This window comes from Sturnus vulgaris, chromosome W, assembly GCF_052056855.1.
Source record: "Sturnus vulgaris isolate bStuVul1 chromosome W, bStuVul1.hap1, whole genome shotgun sequence".
NCBI lineage: Eukaryota > Metazoa > Chordata > Aves > Passeriformes > Sturnidae > Sturnus > Sturnus vulgaris.
The window spans coordinates 62414376-62434484 of NC_142282.1; the positions used below are offsets into that span (position 1 = coordinate 62414376).

At 40.0% G+C, this 20109-nt stretch overlaps 1 protein-coding gene across 4 annotated transcripts in view; it reads right to left on the reverse strand.

The window, feature by feature from the left end:
- The window catches only part of LOC148220256 (kinesin-like protein KIF2A), a 134736-nt gene that overhangs the window by 44349 nt on the left and 70278 nt on the right, over positions 1-20109 (reverse strand). For all 4 annotated transcript variants that reach the window (XM_088155743.1, XM_088155745.1, XM_088155742.1 and 1 more), the window contains exons 7-14: positions 19743-19838; positions 16035-16089; positions 12943-13105; positions 7436-7526; positions 7241-7304; positions 6763-6854; positions 6328-6470; positions 5480-5684 (exon numbers count right to left, since the gene is read on the reverse strand). In XM_088155743.1, coding sequence (XP_088011869.1) covers positions 5480-5684; positions 6328-6470; positions 6763-6854; positions 7241-7304; positions 7436-7526; positions 12943-13105; positions 16035-16089; positions 19743-19838 — 909 coding nt within the window. The remainder of the gene's footprint in view (positions 1-5479; positions 5685-6327; positions 6471-6762; positions 6855-7240; positions 7305-7435; positions 7527-12942; positions 13106-16034; positions 16090-19742; positions 19839-20109) is intronic.

Sequence of the window (20109 nt, forward strand, 5' to 3'; positions counted from 1 at the left end):
CTCTTGGACTGAAATTTCTCTTTCTTTAAGTTATAGAGAAGAGACTCTTGTTTCCCTATAACTCATAGAAATGCATTATGGGGTAGATTAAATGTTCTAACTGTAGACATGAGCAGAGGCATTTGTGCTAAAGTGAGCAGATGTTGAAGTGGCTGTGATCCTATGAGACATTTGAATAGTGAGGAGATGAAGATCTCTGCTGCTCCCCAAGGAAGAGAAGAAAGACCTCTGTTTTCAAAGATAAAGAGCTTTTGTTTGAATTGTTATAATCCTTAAATTGTGCCCCATAAGTTGACATGGTCCTCAATAACGATTGTGGGAAGACTCTTTATTGAGGAAGGCATTTTTACAGTGATCAGATTTCCATTCTCCCGGGCAGCTGATTCACTGTGACATCAAGGCCATGAGAAAACTGTTTATTGTGGAGAAAATCTCCAAAGACTGAAGTCTCTTCTCCCTATGTAAATTGGTGAAAGATTATTTTTAAAGACAGTAAATGGACTGATTTGTTTCTGTACATTGTCAGTGTGAAAGAAAAGAAGTTGTGGGGGGAGGAGAGGTATTCAGAAAGTTTTATTCTCATGATTATTATTTTTTTCTTATAGATTGTTGTGGAGGGAGCAGAAAACACAGAAGAAAGTTTCCCTGTATCCTCAGAACAAGCTCCTTGGAAAATCATAGCTTAGAGATAAGAAATGGCTTGTGAAATGATGAATACAAAAGGAATTTAGCTTCCCCTCCTGGAAGACCCTCTTATCTATCTTCAGTATTAGTGGTTCATTCTCTTTTAGTATCCATAGGCCAGCTTTGAATGTAAAATCCCTCAGGGATTGGTTAGAAAGTAGGATTCCCTTGGTAATTGGTGCAAATTGTAAAACCCTCAAAAGATATAAAAACCCCTGTAAAACAATAGCCATTGGTATATGCTAGATAGGATGCCTTCATAGAATAAACTATGGATTTTTGCCTTTCTGCATATGCTGGTTTTTTTTCCCTGCTGGTGTGAGAGCTCACCACGAGCTGAAATTCTATCTGGACAAGGCTCGGGAAAGTGCTCCGTCACTGAGGGCTGCAGAAGCAGTCTCAGGGATCCCAAAGGGACCCCGAAAAACCCCACCAGTGAAAGATTGTAGTAATGTAGTTTTACTTTGTACCCTTCAAAGTTAGAGCCTGTCTTGCCTTCCTCCTGATCTTATCTCACAGCAGGAAATGAGTAAATAATTCTAGTGGGTGCACTGGCGATTTGGCCAACGCTAAATCCGCAACATAAATTTTTGCATTGGACAGGAAATCTCAAATTGGTGAACCAAAGCCACTACATGTAATTGGTGTTTCTCCCTGGTTGAACAGAAACTGTAACACTGGTGCAGAGGCTCTGTGCATCCTTGGCACAGACTATCTCAGGAGAGGGGATTTCAAGGGTAGGCTTTTGATATAGCTGTCTTGAAGATGGAGGAAGTTAAACAGTTGTCTACTTTGCCTGGTCTCTTGGAGGACCCTTCTGCTGTGGGATTGCTGAAGGCTGAAGAACAGCAGTTGCCAATTGCTACCACAATGGTGCACCAACAGTAATATCACACCAACTGCGAGTCCCTGATTCCAATCCATAAACTGATTTGTCAACTGGAGAGCCAAGGAGTGATCAGCAGGACCCACTCACCCTTTAATAGCCCCATATGGCCAGTGTGAAAGTCTAACAGAGAATAGAGATTAACAGTAGCTTGTCATGGACTGAATGAAGTCACATCATCCCTGAGTGCTGCTATACTGAACATGTTGGAACTTCAATAGGAACTGGAGTCAAAGACAGCCCAGTGCTGCCACAATTGGTAATGTGTTTTTCTCAATCCCCCTGGTGGCAGAGTACAGGGCACAGTTTGCTTTGACTCAGAGGGGCATCTAGTATACCTGGAATCAACTGCCCAGGGGTGGAAACACAGCCTAACCCTCTGCCATGGACTGATCCAGACTGTACTGGAACAGGGTGAAGCTCCAGAACTCCTGCAATATATTGATGAAGTCATTGTGTGGGGCAATACAGTAAAAGTTTTTGAGACAGGTAAGAAAAGAGTCCAAATCCTTCTGAAGGATGGTTTTACTATAAAACAAAGTAAGGTCAATGGACCTGCACAAGAGATCCATGTTTTAGGAATAAAATGGCAAGGTGAATCTTGTCAGTAGCAATGTCTCTACCAACTAGTAAGAAAGAAACAAACTTTCTTAGGTGTTGTGGGATTCTGGGGAATGTGCATTCAAAATTACAGTCTGATTGTCAGCCCTTGCTATCAAGTGACCTGGAAGAAAAATTATTTCAAATGAGGCCCTGAGCAACAAGCTTTTGAACAAATCAAACAGGAGACAGTTCATGCTGTAGCCCTTGGGCCAGTCTAAATAGAGCAAGATGTAAAAAATGTGCTCTATATTGCAGCTGGGGAGAATGGTCCTACCTGGAACCTCTGGCAGAAAACACCAGGGGATACACGAGGGTGACCTCTAGGTTTTTGGAGTCGGGCATACAGAGGATCTGAAGTCTGCTATACTTTAACTGAAAAGGACATACTGGCAGCTTATGAAGGGGTTCAAGCTGCTTCTGAAGCGATTGGCACTGAAGCCCAGCTCCTCTTGGCACCCTGGTTACCCATGATGGGTTGGATGTTCAAAGGCAGGGTCTCCTCTGCACATCATGAAACAGATGCTACATGGAGTAAGTGGATCACACTGATTGCATGATGAGCTCTGATAAGAAACCCCGGTCATCCAGGAATCTTGGAAATTATCATGAACTAGCCAGAAGGCCAAGATTTCCAAATGTCACTAGAGGAGAAGGTGACATGCTGAAGAGACCCCACTGTATAATGAAGTGCCAGAACATGAGAGGTAATATGACTTGTTTACTGATGGGTCCTGCTGTCTTGTGGGAAAGTATTGGATATGGAAAGCAGCAGTATGGAGTCCCCTACAAGTCACAAAAACTGCTGAAGGAGGTGAATTGAGTCAGTTTGAGGTGAAAGCCATCCAGTTGGCCTTGGACATTGCTGAACAAGAGAAATGGCCAATACTTTATACTGATTCATGGATAGTGGCAAATGCTCTGTGGGAGTGGTTGCAGCAATGGAAGCAGATAAACTGGAAGCACAAAGATAAACCTGCCCAGGTGGAGAACCTGGTTGTGAAGGTACATCATGTGGATGCTCGTGAACCCAAGTCGGGCCACTGAATAACATCAGAACAACCAGCAGGTGAATTGGGCTGCTAGGATTGAAGTGGCTCAGGTGGATTTGGATTGGCAACATAAGGGTGAATTATTTCCAGCTTGGTGGGTCCATGACACCTTGGGACATCAAGGAAGAGATGCAATATCTAGGTGGGCTTGTGATTGAGGGGTGGACTTAACCTATGTGATAGTGTCCATGGTTATCCTGGAATGTGAAATGTGCTGCAATCAAGCAGGGCCAAGCAGGTAAAGTCTCTGTGGTATGTGAGACAATGGCTGAAATATAAGTATGGGAAGGCCTGACAGATGGACTATATCACACTCCCCCAAACTCATAACAGCAAGCGCTGTGTGCTTACAATGGTGGAAACAACCACCAGATGGCTGGAAACATACCCTGTGCCCCGTGGTGCTGCCTGGAACAGTATCTTGGGCCTTGGAAAGCAAGTCTCTATGGTGACATGGTACTCCAGAAAGAACTGAGTCAGCGATATAACCTCAGATGCACAGAATCGGACAATGGAAGCCATCTTCGAAACAACCTCATAGACACTTGTGCCAAAGAACATGGCACTGAGTGGGTGTATCATATTTCCTATTATACACCAGCCCCTGGAAAGATCAAACAATGTAATGGACTGCTAAAGACTACACTGAGAGGAATTTGTGGTGGAACCTTCAGACACTGGGATATACATTTAGCAAAGGCCATGTGGCTAATCAACACCAGAGGATCTGCCAATCAGGCTGGCCCTGCCCAATCAAAACTGTTAAGTACTTTAAAAGGGGATAGAATTCCTGTGGACATTAAAAATATGCTGGGCAAAACAGTCTGGGTTATTCCTGCCTTAGGCAAAGGCAAACCTATCCATGGGACTACTTTTGCTCAAGGATCTAGGTGCACTTGGTGGGTAATGTGGGAGGATGGGCAAGTCCAGTGTGTGCCTCAAGGGGATTTGATTTTGGATAAGAATAGCCAATGAATTAAATTGTATTATGTTAATAACTATCCAACATTGATCTGGCTTCAACTGCAACAATCCAGTACCACACACCATCTTTCCCATCCTGCAGGACTGCTACAACAGATGGAGCCCAAGGTCATGGACTAAATGAACTCAACAAACTTTTATAGGGATGGTCCATAGACTAAGGGAAAGATATCTGTGTGTATATCTATCAAAACTAGGAAAGGTGATGGGGCATTGGAAAGTGTGGGACCTGGCATGATATAAATGATATGGAATAAGGGGTGGAGACTGTCCTGGTTTTGGCTAAGATAGAGTTCATTTTCTTCTTAGTAGCTTGTAGTGCTGTGTTTTGGATTCAGTGTGAGAATGATGCTGATAACACACTGATGTTTTGGTTGTTGTTGAGCAGTGCTTACCTTGAGTCAAGGGCCTTTCAGTGTCTTATGCTTTGCCAGGGAGAAGCTGCACAAGAATCTGTGAGGAGCATGGCCAGGACAGCTGACCAGAACTGGCCAAAGAGATATTCTATACCATACAATATTCCTAGTATATAAACTGGGGGAGGTTGGTCAGGACAGGCTGATAGCTGCTGGGGAATAGGCTGGGCATCAGTCAGTGTGGTGAGGAACTGTATTGTGCATCACTTGATTCTCTTGGGGTTTATTTCTCTTTCTCTGTCTCTCTCTCCTTTCCAATACAATTATTATTATTGCTATTATCTTTTACTTTAGTTCAAATATTAAACTGTTCTTATCTAAATCCATGGGTTTTACCTTATTTCAGATACTCCTTCCCATCCCATTAGGGAAGAGGTGAGGGGATTGAGTGAGCAGCTGCATGGTACTTAGTTTCTAGCTGGGGTTAAACCACTACAAAAGATATCTTTTTTAAAAAAATATTTTCTTAATTAAAGAACCCCAACTGAGATTAGTATGTATATTTCCAGTTAGTATTTCAGACCTTGAGTACAAAAGTAAGTTATCTCTCCCCCCATTTTAGGTGTATATAAAAAAAAAAGTGTTCAAATTCAGCTACTACTGGGGATTTTGTTGTTTTGTTTGTTTTTTTTTAACTACAAGAAAATCGATAGCACAATGTTTCTACAGTGTTTCTACTTGGTAATTACCAAGTGTTTTTACAGGTATTTAAAGGAAAAACAAGATTATATTTTACACGTCACATCAGTAGACAATGTAGAGAAGTAAAGCCTGCACAAACACTCATTTAAATAGTCATTGCTATTATATGTGGAAAGCTTTCACCTACTCAAAGGCAATGGAAACATTTCAGTTACCTTGAGTGCTAAAAGGCTCTTGTTAATTTCCGCACCTTCCAGTCGAGTCTGCCTATCTGCACTAGAAGTATCTGCTCCTCTTTCATTACCAGCCAAATCAATCAGAGAAAATTTACCATGCAATTTCCCTTTCCTTCTGAGAATAATCTGAAACACTGCATGGCTTCGAGATGAGTGTGCATTTGCAGATGTCTGGCCGGATGTCCTTTAACAAAAGGAAAGAAAGGAAGGCCATATGAACAGGCAAAGGACCATGTATGTTAAACACATTACCCTCAGAACATAAGTTTTTTCAGGGCATAGTCCTGTGTTTACCCATATAACTTGATGCACGCAGTATAATTATACCTATTTTTCCAATTCTTCATACAGAAATGGAAGATTAGTAGCATTTTACTACTCTTAAAAGCAAGAATAAACACATCTCCAAAGATTTCAGACTATCAGAGTTTATATGCAAAATGCCATGTGGTACTTTTATCTAATCAGTCAGCCGTCTATCATAAGGCTAATTTAAAAAACAATAAAGCTGGATCTTAACCCCAACTTTTATACTTTTGTCACTACATATCAAGGCCTTTTAGAACTGAAGAATCTGGCAGTATTCCAAATTATAAATTATGTGAATTTAAGTCAGTAAACTGGTTATATAATGCATGCAATTCACATCCTGTAGAAAAATCAGTTCATATTTTTCTCTGGCTGAAAAACTCTATTCAAAAGATAGGCAGCCAACATTATCAAAAATACCACTCCATGTTAAAAGCCATCACTACGAAGAGACAAAAAAAATCTTGTTGCAATTCTTTAATTTATGATGAAAAATTGGTGAAAGCTAAGGGAGATACCTGCAGCTGTTGCCTATTTCAATAAGCTTAAGAACATCTTCAACACATTTGACTTCCCGTTCCTGTAATCCCACCACCTGGACTTGCTGTTTGCCATCTTCTAACACTCTTAATTTTGTCTTCCTGTTCAACAAATCAAAAACCTTGGGGAGGAGGGGAACATAACAGTTAAAGAGGAGCTTTAAAAGACACTTTTGCTTCAAATCTCATATAAAGTATGCAAAGCATCCCATGCACAATCCTGCTTGAGCAAGGAGGTTGGACCAGATGACCCACTATGGTCCCTTCTAAGATGTGATTGAAAGGGAAGTGTAAAGAATTATTTGAAATAAAGCTTTTAGTACAAAAAGGAAAAAAGTCTTTTATGTGACAAATTCACAATCTTGTTTGTTAAAGAGAAATTCCACCTTCCTCAGAAAAATATCAGGTACTTACCTTACCACTATAGATCTCAAAAAATGTTGCATATACTTGAAGTTCTAACTTGTTATAATTTGGCTTCTTTAGCATTAAAAAGACATCTCTAGCTGTGAATGCATATACAAAATAAAAAGAAATGTAGTTATGTATTTTCATTTAGTGAAGACTCAATACATAGCAGTCTATTTTACAGCATCTCATTTTGCAAGTGTAACAGTCAATCAAGAAACACTGCAGTTTAAACTGCCACATTATGTTGGAAGATGCAGAAGACTCAAAAATTGTAAACTCAATCATCATTTATATTTCTTACATTTCTTATCTATAAATATTTACCTTACTGTGTAAAAACTACACAACTATAAACTACTCTTTATGTTACAAAAGCTCCACTGTGATGCAAAATATGTAGACCCTTATGTTTGTACAACAGAAAGTAGAAATGTATTGACCTCAACTAATTTGTAAAAAGCCAACATAACAATAGTCTCACCTGCAAGTGCATATATTCCTTTAGAACAATCTTGGTTCTTTCCTGAAAAGTCACCACCCATAGTCTAAATTAATAAACAAAAACAAGAGCAAAAATACACTCTAAAGATCACAGAACTGTAACTTATATATTTGTTACTTATTAGAATAATACACAAAAAGAAGTGTATTGCTGACATGTAGAGGAAATACTTACATGGGTTTTTCCACTGCCTGTTTGTCCATATGCAAAGCAAGTGGCCATTCCCCTTTCAAATATGGTCTCTACTAATGGTCGAGCTGTAAACCTTAAATGTAAAAAACAACGGTATTTAAGAAATTAAATTACTTTTACAAACCCACACTACCACAAGGACACGATAAATTTTAATGCCAGAAGTGACAAAACAGGTTCTGAACTTTGAGAGGCCAATGGACATCTCCACATTAATTCCTGAACTAAAGAGGCTACCAACTCTAGGGCATTCAAATATCCTAAACAATTAGAGAAAAGCTACAAGGTGTTTCCCATTTATTTTACAAAAAATTTATTTTCCTTCAAACCCCAAGAAAAAGAATTTTCTTGTTTTAGTGATGCAACATGGCACAGTTTACTAGATGGAGTTTGGAGCTCCCTAAAGAAGGCACCATTATAAGATGTAAGTAAGACAGTGCAGCAGTTAAATGCTTAGATTTTACCAATACAAAAATCCACTATAGTTTTGGCTCTTGTGTAGTGGTTTTGATTCGCTAATTTGAAGTTTCTCGGCCAATGTACCAGTTTATGTGGAGGGTTGTGCTGGTTTAGGATTAATTGGCACTTAGAAGAGGGCATCCACAGAAGTTTTCTCCCTGAGAATTTCCTCTATGACTTGATGGGACCAATTGGAGGCTGGTTTGGTTATTGACAGCCCGGGAAACCAATTGGAGGATTTGGTCCACCTCCATGAATTCACATTTTGAAGCTAGCAAACCCAGGAACAGCCCTTTTCTCTTCCGCCGGGCCCCCCTGTCTGGGAAGCTGGTATGTCCCAGCAGGGAGGAGGGGTGGCCATCGGCAGTGGGTTCCAGCTGAGCCCAGGGAGGCTGATTGAGGTCCCAGGCATTTCCTCCCCCTGCCCCCTTTCCAGAGCAGCTGCTGCCGTTTCTGGCCCGGCCCAGGCCCTCCCAGCGCGGCCTGAGTTTCCTGAGATCCTGGCACAGCTCCAGCATTGCCTGGCTGCAGCCTCTGCATTCCCCGTGTGAGATCTTAACTTAATGCTCAGAGAAGACTAGTAGACCTTCAATCCTCCCTTGAGTGAGAAGGAAAAAAGAACAGAGAGAAGACACCAAGGTCAGTGAAGCAGGAGTCAGGTTCCAGATGGAAGGAGAATGAGGAGACACCGTGAATTTAGGCTGAAAATCCTTTTGTAAGCTATGGGGATGGACTGTAATTTACAAAAGATTCCTATAAACCGTGGAGAAAGACATGGGAAGTTGGAGTGTTCAATTTGTAGATCATGAGCAAAGGTACCTGTGTTGAAGACCCTTTGCCCCGAGGGAAGAAGATCTCTGTTCCTAGAGATGGAGTATGAACAGAGAGAGATAGATGAAGAGAATCTTTGATTTTGAACAACTCATCCTTAAAAGTAATATCCCATGAGTTTGACATGGCCCATAAGCAGAGCTCTGGGAAGGCTGTGAAGATGGGAGGAGTTTCACGATTTCAGATTCCCAGGCGTGAAGCCACGAGTGAACTGGTTTTTTCCCTCTTGTGGAAAAGTCCCTATAGCCTGACAAGGGGAGACTCTTCTCCCTAGAGTGAACTGAAAAAGATTATTTTTAAGTTGGTAACTGACTCAAGTGTTTCTGTATGTTGTTGTTAAGAAGAAGAGGGTGTGGGAGAGGGGAGGAGGGGTGGTCTGAAGGTTTTATTCTGAATTCTATTATTCCTTTATGCTGTTAATAAAAGTTTTCTTTACACCCTTTAAGTTTTAAGCCTGCCTTGCTTTTGCTTCTAATCCTATCTCACAGCAGAAAATTAGTATATTGAAATTAGCGAATCTAAACCACTACACTAATTGGTGTTTCTGCCTGGTTCTGAACTGAAACCATGACATGGGTCTAATGTAAATCAGCTTCCAAGCTTAAGTTTAGAAGACAAGTGGTCAAAAATACATTGCATGTCAATATTTTGAGAATATAGTTATGCTGAGACAAGGCTCAATAAAACATCTACCCAGGCTCATCAGAATGGAAAAACCCAGTTATCCCTTAAGCATTATTTGATGTGTCAAAAATATTTTCCAAAATATAATTTTTCTATTTTAGAGAATTAAATTTACTTAAATAAATGTAGCTGTTGCTCCTAATACAGCTGCTTATCACCATTACTTCATGAAAATCTCCAAAAGCAAAAGGTAACCTTATGGTGGTTACCTCCACCAGGTGATGGAGGAAAGAGTCTCTCTTTCTAAACTTTTTCCAGGTATTTAGAAATAAAGTATGTTTAGTGACAGAAACAAGAATGATTGTTAACAGAAACACTGAGGTGTTACAACCTCCTTTCATTCCACTTTGGTACAAACACATCACTTAGAAAAATAATATGGGTAAGATTAAGCCATTGAGCAAACAAGGGTTATGCAAAAATGTAAATTTAACCAAATCATCAGTTTTCATCAAAAATGTACCAGATGATTCCTGATCAGCCATAGTCTTTCTTTTTTGCATCCTTGAATTATATACCATTTTTTTTGTCCTCAAGACGATATTCCAAATCAGTTTCAGGAAACCTATCCACATAAGAAGCACATTCCATTATCTCTGCTTAATTGCATTTGAAATTATTTATTTTGCTCATTTATAAAAAAATGACTTAATTATATGTATTTTAAAATAAGGCTAAATACAAACATGTCTAGAAAATTTTTGTAAAGCATTATACAACTCCAAATGGTACCATGTCAAAACAGTCAAACTTTCCTTCTAGTAGAACCTTTATTTGCAATCTTGATCCTTCAGAAATATAAACTCTGATTCTCTTTTAAAATTCAAAAGGCATTTAAGTTTTTTAATACTAAAAAAAACCTTGCAACTCAGTGTTGCAGCTCATGGATTCAAAAATACTTAAAATGCAGCTTAAGTAAAGTAATAATAAGAAAATAAAGAGTAGTACATTTCTTCAGAACATTTTTCAGTATAGAAATATGAGAAATTTTAGCAGATTGAAGAAAACTTGTCATACTTGTCATACTTTTTTTTCCCCCCATTGTGACCCTGGTAGTTCTGTTTAGAGCAGACCATGATACCTATCTTCTTTGCAATTGTGTTACTACAGGAGGCCTTGAAGTAATTATCCTTAATGTAATAATCATTATTGTGCCATATTGTTGGGGATTGAATTGCTCCCTTTTCGTTCTGTGGAATTTCTCCCATTGTTATGCTAAGTAGTTGTGGCTACACCTTAAAACAATAAGATAATGTTCTCTCGCAGGGGGTTGGGTGGAGGGGGAGGGGGGGAGACCGGAAAAGGAAAGGCGGGATGGGACTCTCTCGCTTGGCTCACGGAGTGGGAGGACGCCCTGTGCTCCGATCTGGCATCTCCCCTGCCATCCCAGCGCTGAGATCCACGCTCCCTGCAGTTGGACATCGCTCTGCTGTTCTCCCACCTCACCCTACTACCTCCGGACACTCTGCCGAGCACCACGACTGACACCATGAGGGGGGAGTCGCTTCCCCATCCCTCTCACCCCTGGGCCTCTGCCACCATCACCCAGCCCTCTTCAACTGCGCAGGACCTGCCCTGCCCCCAGCACCGGTAACTGAGCGCAGGGAGAGAGGGCTTTGGCTAAAAGGGACTGGAACTGAGTTATACTGTTCTGTTGTCAATTTTTATAGCTGTTATTGTTTTCTGCCTTGTTAGATATCAGTAAAGAACTGTTATTCTTATCCCCACATCTCCTGCCTGAAGGCCTCTGATTTGAAACGAAAATAATTAAAAGGGAGGGGGTTGCACTCTGCATCTCAGGAAAGGGGCTCTTGCCTTTCCTTAGCAAATACCTGTCTTTCAAACCAAGACACATATGAGGGAGGAAAAAAAAGCCTGTACTGCTATACAGGCTAGAGATTTATTGTTTCAGTATGAATACAAGCATCTTTCAATATTTTCCCATATTACTATTAATTTATGATGCAAGTAATAAAAATGTTGCTGATGAAACTCAGTACAAAAACATAATAACGTATGTCAAAAACATCCCTCACATTTAAACACTATGCTCACAAAGACAACATAGAGGGAGATTACAGGAACTGGTTGTTACTGGGGAGGAAAACTATTGCAAGAGGCTGTAAGGAAAAGGCTAGACAGAAAAAGCAAAACTTGAGACAAAGGAAGGACATGGGGTGTAGGCCCCTTTGAGCCCTTCTGAGAAATGTCTCAAACACTCATAATGAAGCAACTGGAAACAGCCAGGTGTTCCATGATATATGCCATGAGATATGTGTCCAAGGGATTTCCATGGGCATGATGGCCTGCTAATGGGGTAACAAGTTATCAGGTAAAGGCTCTCTCTCTCCTCCAGCCTCTAGTGTTGTTTCACTGCATCTCTAGCCAAGTATTCTTGAATCTGAGTCACTTTCCTCTCCCTCTTGTGTTGGAAAGTCCTAAGGGATACTGACTCTCTACCCAATAAGTGGGCAGGGAAAGTCAGAAAGTGACCTCTCAGCTATAAGCCGGGAGAAGTTCGAGCAGTGTCAAGACAACAATGTCTGGGAAAGGCCAAAGCTCAACTGCTCCTCTGTGTGAAGATGTTATCTCTGTGTTACAGAGGCACACCTCACCAGCTAGATCACTCTCCCATAGCTCTTTACTATCAAGAAAGTAAAGATGCTACCAGTAGACAATCATTAGAGACACAATTTTCCAAGGGCACAGCTTTGTTATTGTTTTTTCATTAGTGTAAACTAACAGACTAAAGTTTTTACTTTTGCTACACTTCTCTTTTTACTTCTATCAAGCATAAGACACAAGTTTTCATTTTCAAGACCTTTTAATAATTCTCTTATTCACCAACAGGTTGTTAGCATTTAACATCAGTCAGGATATGATGCCAACTTTGACTTCCTAATTGTTGGATTAAAATCAAGAATTAAGATAATTATCTGTCCCTACTCCTTAAGGCTATGGGAAGCACTTTCTAAACATATGGAAAATTTTCTTAATCAAATTCCTTTCTAATATCAATATTCTTTGCAAAAATATTCACAATATTTAGACTACGTAACAAGATTATGACCTGTTATGGTGTCTAACCTTGCCTGCTACTGTATCTAATCAATTTAGCAACTTGTACAAGGTAAACAGCTACTTCTAAACAAGTTTTTTAAAGTGTTATGTGCATTATTCTGTTTCAACTGTGAAACAGAAGAATAAAGGAGAAAATGAAGATCCAAATACCATGGGATCTTTCTCTCTTTGCTCTTTCCCCACCCTCTCCTGATTTGTTTGCCTCCTGAGGAGGCAATACACACTAGAGCCTGGAAAAGTCTTGGAGGAGAACTGAGAGCAGGATTCAGGATAAACAGAGCTAAACCAAAAGTAAATAGGCAAAAGAATGGAGTTAGCAACATACATATCTGATAACAGAGAAAATACGAGTCCATGACCAAGGTAAGTCCACAGTTATTGACATCAAAGATATATGATAAAAAATATTCCCAAAAATCCCCATATACACATACCTGTAAACCATTTCATTAGGAGCCATGTCATCAAAGGCATAATCAAAACGAAAAGTTTGGTTTTCTAGGTACCTTGTTAAATCCACCTTTTGTTTTGGTTCATGTACCATCACAACATCTTTACTAGGAATTGTTATTACATCAAGGTCTTTCATTAAAGTTTCTATAAAATAAATGAAATATATATATTTAAGTAGCAACACATCACTTTTTTTACATATTTTCATTGTTTACAGCCTTATAATGGCTCAGATAACACAGCTCCTCCAAGTAACAACACTGCAATGGACTTGGGCTTCTGATACCTAGATGTAATCTGCTAAGTAAGAGATTTCATTTTTTAAGTCTAGTTGTCCTATCTTAACAGGTGCTAGAAGGTAAAGAAAGGTTGTACAAAGTTGATTAGAAAAACTAAGATAATTAATGATAGCACTATCATTATAGCTTCATTTTAAAATTCTGTCTTTTTATTTTTCCTAAATCCCAAAAGTTAGTCATATCTTCACAGCTTTCAAAAAGAAAACAAATTGTTTTCATTCTACATAGTTTCATTTTTGTATTCCTCCTGGAATCTCAAGTTTATAATATAGAATTTCTCTAAAGTAAAATGTTTTCTTTAAATTATCTTGTAAGCAGAAAAAGCTGAACATGCTAAAGATGTTTCCTATCACTAGGAATGAACAAAAGCCATCTAGATGCAATTTTAGTAGTGAGTCCTCAGGTTATAATTACTAGATAGCACTACAATTTATTGCTAATTGTTGTATGAGATATAACTCACCAAAATAGAGAACCCAGGGATTCATGAGATGCACAAAAATAATTACAATTTCTGTGTACAGTCAGGATCACTGATGTGTCCTACTTGCATTTCTATGTAAAATTTCTTAAGGCATGCAGTTCAAGAATTTGATGTAGCTCTATACAATCAGATAGACATCTTTTCATCCATTAAAATGCTGATTAAACAGCAAAATCATTACTATTGCATGACATTATGCACCAACAGAAATATGCATACAAGTCATTATATATTCAATTTTTCAACTGTACTGCAATAAAATAAAATGTAATTATTCTGCAGCAATCACAGAGAATAAATAAGAACTAATGGTGAAAAGATCTGTATAAAGGTAATTTTTTTCAGAAAAAAACTTTAGTTAAAGCAGTCAAAAGCTGTTTTTTCTTAAACAATTGTTTTAAATATATGGCACTGAAATAAAATCTTAAAATGTCAGTCTGAAGACCTATATCCTGCAAAGTCAATCCACAAAAAGATTGGTGCTGAGAACACCTAAACATTTTGGTGATAATTCTGTGTTTGTGAGACTACTTGAAATTGATTTATACACTTGATTTCTAGTAAATTATTTGAACATCCTACAGCATTTCAAAATACAGAACATGAAAGGGGAAAGATAATATTTTTGACATGTTATTGCAATAATAAAGGAAAAACTATTTATATTTTTTTTTTCAGGGTATTACACACTAATATCTTCTATTTCTTTATATAATTTTATATAATTTTATATAATTTTTAAATGTAGCAAGATAAATGTTGTTTCTTATGAACTTTCAAAATTAAAGTGAATGTTCCCAGAATACTGTATTATGTGGGTACACAATTATCTCTATGGTTCCTCCCCAGCATAGTTTATTTCATTAGTACCCTTTCTATTATAGCTTATTCTTAAAACTGCAAAATAACTTTAGTGCAAACCTCTTTTTTACTTAGACACTCATCTTCCTATCAACAACTCAGAACTATTTTTAATAGCTCCAAACCACTAATATCCAAGATATTTGCACAGAATCAAGTCCCACTTCTGAAGCCTAATTTATTCCTTATATCAACTTGCTGTCAGTTTTCACTTTCTCCACCTTCAGTGCAGGTTGAAGGTAACATTCCCCCCAATGTATCATATTTCTTAGTTATATTTTATTAAAGATAGCCTCCAATGCTAAAACAGAAATTGAACTTTTAACAGACTTGTATATTGAATACCCTTATGACATAGGTTGTGAAAAATAATTTCAATCAATCAGTTTTTGAGATTATGCATTCCTTTCAGATCAATTAAAAAAATACAAGGAATAAGAAAACAATAAAAGTAATAAACAAAAAAGGGAGGGGAAGCAGCAACATGGAGGGGAAAAAAGACAAAAGAAAACTAACTATATACTAACATCAATATATGTTTTCCCTTTCCTATATAATTCTCCCATGTTCCTCTGGGTATCCTCCAGATAACTCTCAATGTGTATTTGACAGTACAAAAATAATTAATGCATCCCATGTTGTTTCAGAGTGATGTTCTTTGAGTCTTTAAGCTAAAAAAAAAAACAAAGAGAAGGAAAGAAACATCTTTCAAAATGAAAATCAGCTTACTTTAGTGTTGGATTCATACAGGCTTCAATCCAGATGCATTTGCAATTCTTAATTTCCCATGAAAGTAAAGAACTTTATAATAGAAAGACTGGGATTTAACTGGAGTTGAAAACCTAAAATTTTTTTTTTTGGATAGAGGATTAGGATTCCAGTCTGATCACCAGACAGTAAGAAAAAAAATTGTAAAGCAAATCATACATGAAAAGAAGTCATTAGAGTGATTCCAGTACCTAAAAATAATTGTTTAGTGCCATTTCATATGCCCTAAGTTATCCTGCTCAGCCCCGAGCAGCAATTCCAGGAGGTACATGTCTCCAGTTTCTCTATAACCTGTTAGCCCTGCAAGGATATCTTGGACACCCTTGAGCACCTTACATGTCAGAAGACACCAACAATTCAGGTACCCAAATTGTAACCCTGATGTCTGATTCAAGACTTGAAAGTAAAAATGTACATGTACAACAAAAAAGTGTAGGAAAGTTTACATTGAGTAGCTCACTGATCAGGAGATCACATAAAGATAGTTTAAAAGATAAGTTTATGATAAGTTTATAAATTTTCTTGGTACCTCATACATATTGTCCAGTATAACAGAGTTTTGCCTTTGATCAGTATTCCTAGATCTCTTTAATATAAATAATATTACTATCAGAAGCAGCTTTTCAGAGAAAAAATTCTGCAAAATCTTAAATGGCCATACCTTTTTTATTGAGTGGTCGTTTTCGTACACAAACACATATCCTGTGCTCATCAATCTACAAAGGAAACAATCTTTCAGTGAAATATACCCTGAATTCCAGTTTTACAGTATTTTACTTGTATTTAGGAGTACAGAAGAGGTAAAAAGCAGAATGAGGACCCTAAACCTCAGAAAGGCAAACTTTCAGTGCTAGTGTATGGGATCCCTTGGGAAACTGTTCTCAGAAGTAAAGGAGCAAATGAGAGCTGGAAGATATTTAAAACACATTTTTTCATAAGGTGGGAGAGCCCTCAATCCCAACTCACAAGAAGTTAGGCAGGGGATGCAGGAGGCCAGCTTGGCTAGGTCAAGACCTCTTAGCAAACTAAAACACAAAACCAAAATGCATATGCAGTGGAGGCAGAGACATCCTGGGGAGATTAGAGGGATATGGCCTGGGATTTCAGGGAGGGGATCAGGAAAACCAAGGCACAGCTGGAGTTGAACTTGGCTATGGACATGAAAAATAACAAGAAGGATTTCTTCATTCACATAGGACAGGAAAGGAAGATGAAAGAAACTGTATACCTCCCCCCCAAAGAGCAAAACAGGAGACCTGGCTACTTGAGCCATGGAGAAAGTTTAGGTACTCAATTAGTTTTTTGCCTTGGTCTTAACTGCCAAGTGCTCCAGTCACACTGCCCAACTCACAGAATCCAAAGGCAGGGCCTGAGAAAATTAAGCCCCACCCACCGTAGATCAGGCTTGAGACCATCCAAGGAACCTGAAGGTGCGCAGTTCCCTGGGACCTGATGAGATACAGCCACAGGTCCTGAGGGAACTGGCTGAGGAAGTGGTGCTGGAGGTTAGGATTTTTCCTTTTTTTTTCTTTCCCTTAGGGAATTTTTCTCCCATTTGTTGCTAAGAGACAATAACTACCGATACTTAAGAGAACAAAAGATATGGCTAGGAGGAGAAGGGTGCAGCTGGCTACTCTCTTACCTGGGGGGTTTTCTCTTGGGAAGGGCAGAGATACACCGAGATTTTGGCTGGGGGTGAGGGGCTGGGCTCAGCTCCTTTGGCTTTCTCGCTCTCGGCATCGGAGGAGAACAGTCAAGCTGTTGCTTACCGCGGGGAGAATCCACTGCCACCGTGGAGCCCAGCCCTGTACTGCTTCTTCCTTACTGTGGGTAAACCATTGCTCGTAAGAGCAGGCGTTGCACTGGGACCTTAGTAACACCCGATCTGACTGGAAAGGACCCTCACCATCTATTCGGGTACCTCAGGGGGAAACTCGGGACCCCGAACCCCTCCCCCTCTGCAGGAGCCTCTCCCGGTTGCGTTCGGGAACCTGGCTGCCACTGTCCAGCTCCACCGTTTTTTCTGCCACTGCTTCCGGTTCTTCGCTACACGGTAACCAGCACCCTGTGTCTGCTGGGACACCCCACGGCTCCTGCTACAGCGGCAGAGTTTTTGTTACATTTTGTTTGCCATTCCAGAGTCTTCTCATCCCTGCTGTTCCAGCTTGCTGCTTCCGAGATTCCTGATACAGTTTATTTCGCTATCTGGAGTGGCACTGGGACCGTCTGTCCCCCCTCCACGTGAGTTGGTAAAGGAAGCCCTTCTTCATCTCTTCTGCCAGCTGCGTCCGCCATTACCAGGTGAGAGAGAGGTGGCTGAGCTCCTGCCACAGCGCCCCCTGCACCTGCGGGGGAATCATCGCATCTGCCCTGCCCAGCCGGGAGCCAACAGTGCCCCTGTCGGCTGTGACCGTAACTGCACCGAAGGGGAAGGTGCTTGACGGCCAAGAGAAGGCTGTTACTGGGTTTCTGGTTTTATTTGTTGTTGCTGACATAGTTGCTGTTTGTTTGTCTTGTTATACATAAATATACTAGTAAAGAACTGTTATTCCTTTTCCCATATCTTTGCCTGAAAGCCCCTTAATTTCAAAGTTATAATAATTCAGCGGGAAGGGGGCCATATTTTCCATTCCAAGGGAGGTTCCTGCCTTCTTTGGCAGACACCTGTCTTTCAAACCAAGACAAGTGGCTTAGCCACTATCCATCATATTTGAGAAATCATGGCAGTCTGGTGAAGTTCCCACGACTGGAAAAGGGGAAACATAACCTGGATGTTCAAAAAGGGAAATAAGGAAGACCAGAGAACTACAGACCAATCAGTGTCACCTCAGTGCCCTGCCAAGGCAGGGTCACCCAGAGCAAGTTACACAGGAACATGTCCAGGTGGGTTTTGAATGTCTCCAGAGAGGGAGACTCCATGCCTTCCCTCAGCAGCCTGTTCCAGTGCTCTGCCACCCTCACTGTATAAAAGTTCTTCATGATAGGTAAAACTTCTGCATTTTAGTTTATGGCCATTGTTCCTCATCCTGTCACTGGGCATCACTGAAAAGAGTCTGGCACCTTTCTCTTGACACTTGCCTTTGAGATAATTATATGCATTAATAAGATCCCCACTCAGTCTTCTCTAGACTAAACAGGCCCAGCTCCCACACTCTCTCCTTATAAGAGAGATGCTCCAGTTCCCTCATCATCTTTGTGGCCTTCCACTGGACCCTGTGCCTGACAAACTTGGTGGCCTCTACAATAGGGTTACAACATTGGTGGATGAGGAAAGAGCGAGTACTGTCATCTACCTGGACTAGTATAAAGCATTTGACACTATCCTGCACAACATCGTAGTCTCTAAACTGGAGAGACATGGATTTGACAGATGGACCACTTGGTGGATAAGGAATTGGCTGGACAGTTGCACTCAAAGAGTTACAGTCAATGGCTCAATGTCCAAGTGGAGACCAGTGATGAGTCATGTTGCTCAGGGGTTGGTATTGGGACCAGCACTGCTTAACATCTTTGTTGGTGACATGGACAGTGGGATTGAGTGCACCCTCAGCAATTTTGCTGACAACACCAAGCTGTGTGGTGTGGTTGACATGCTCGAGGGAAGGAATACCATCCAGAGGGACCTGGACAGGCTTCAGAGTTGGGCCCATGTGAAGTTCATGAAGTCCAACAAGGCCAAGTGCAAAGTCCTGCACCTGGGTTAGGGCAATCCCAAACATGGATACTGGCTGGGCAATGAGTAGATTGAGAGCAGGCCTGCCAAGAAGGACTTGGAAGTACTGTTGGATGAGAAACTGAATATGAGCTGGGAATGTGTGCTCATAGCCCAGAAAGTGAATCACATTCTAGACTGCATCAAAAGCAATGTGACCAGCAGGTCAAGAGAGGTCATTCTCCCCTTCTACTCTGGTCTTGTCAGACCCCACCTGGAGTACTGCATCCAGCTCTGGGGCTTCCAGTATAAGGACATGGACCTGTTGGAGTGAGTCCGGAGGAGGCCATGAAGATGACTGGGGGCTGGAGCACCTCTGCTATGGAAACAGGCTGTTAGAGCTGAGGGTATTCAGCCTGGAGAAGAGATGACTCTGGGGAAACCTTATAGCACCCTTCCAGTACCTAAAGGGGGCCCACAGGAAAGATGGGGTATAGTGATGAGGGGGAATGGTTTTAAACTAAAATAGGAGAGATTTATATTAGATGTTAGGAAGAAATTCTTTACTGTGAGAGTGGTGAGACACAGATTGCCCAGAGAACTTGTGGATGCTCCCTCTGTGGAAGTGTTCGAGGCCAGGTACATACATCGAAAAAATTGGAGACAAAGAGCAAAATTCAGAAGGATAAAAAGTTTCCACATCACTTGGGTACTTACAGGATCTGCAGTTGTTAGTGGTCTATAATCCAAACTTCCCCTGAAATCTCTTATCATACACATAATTTCATAATTTGGGTTTGTAGCATCAACATCCTATGGAAATAAGCAACAGAATTTCTAATATACTTTTTTCCTGAAATGAACAAATTTCAATAACTTCTAAATTTATTTGTAAAAAAAGATACACATTAACTGAAATGTTAATTTTTCTCCAAAACACCATGTCTCAACTACAAGTTTAATGCCTTTTTCTATTCTAATGTAGCTAATTTACTTGTCATAAAGCAAAACAATTATATACTTTCTATTTCATATTTTTGGTTGGCATGTATTAGAAAATACTTTTGAATTGAGGAGTCATTAA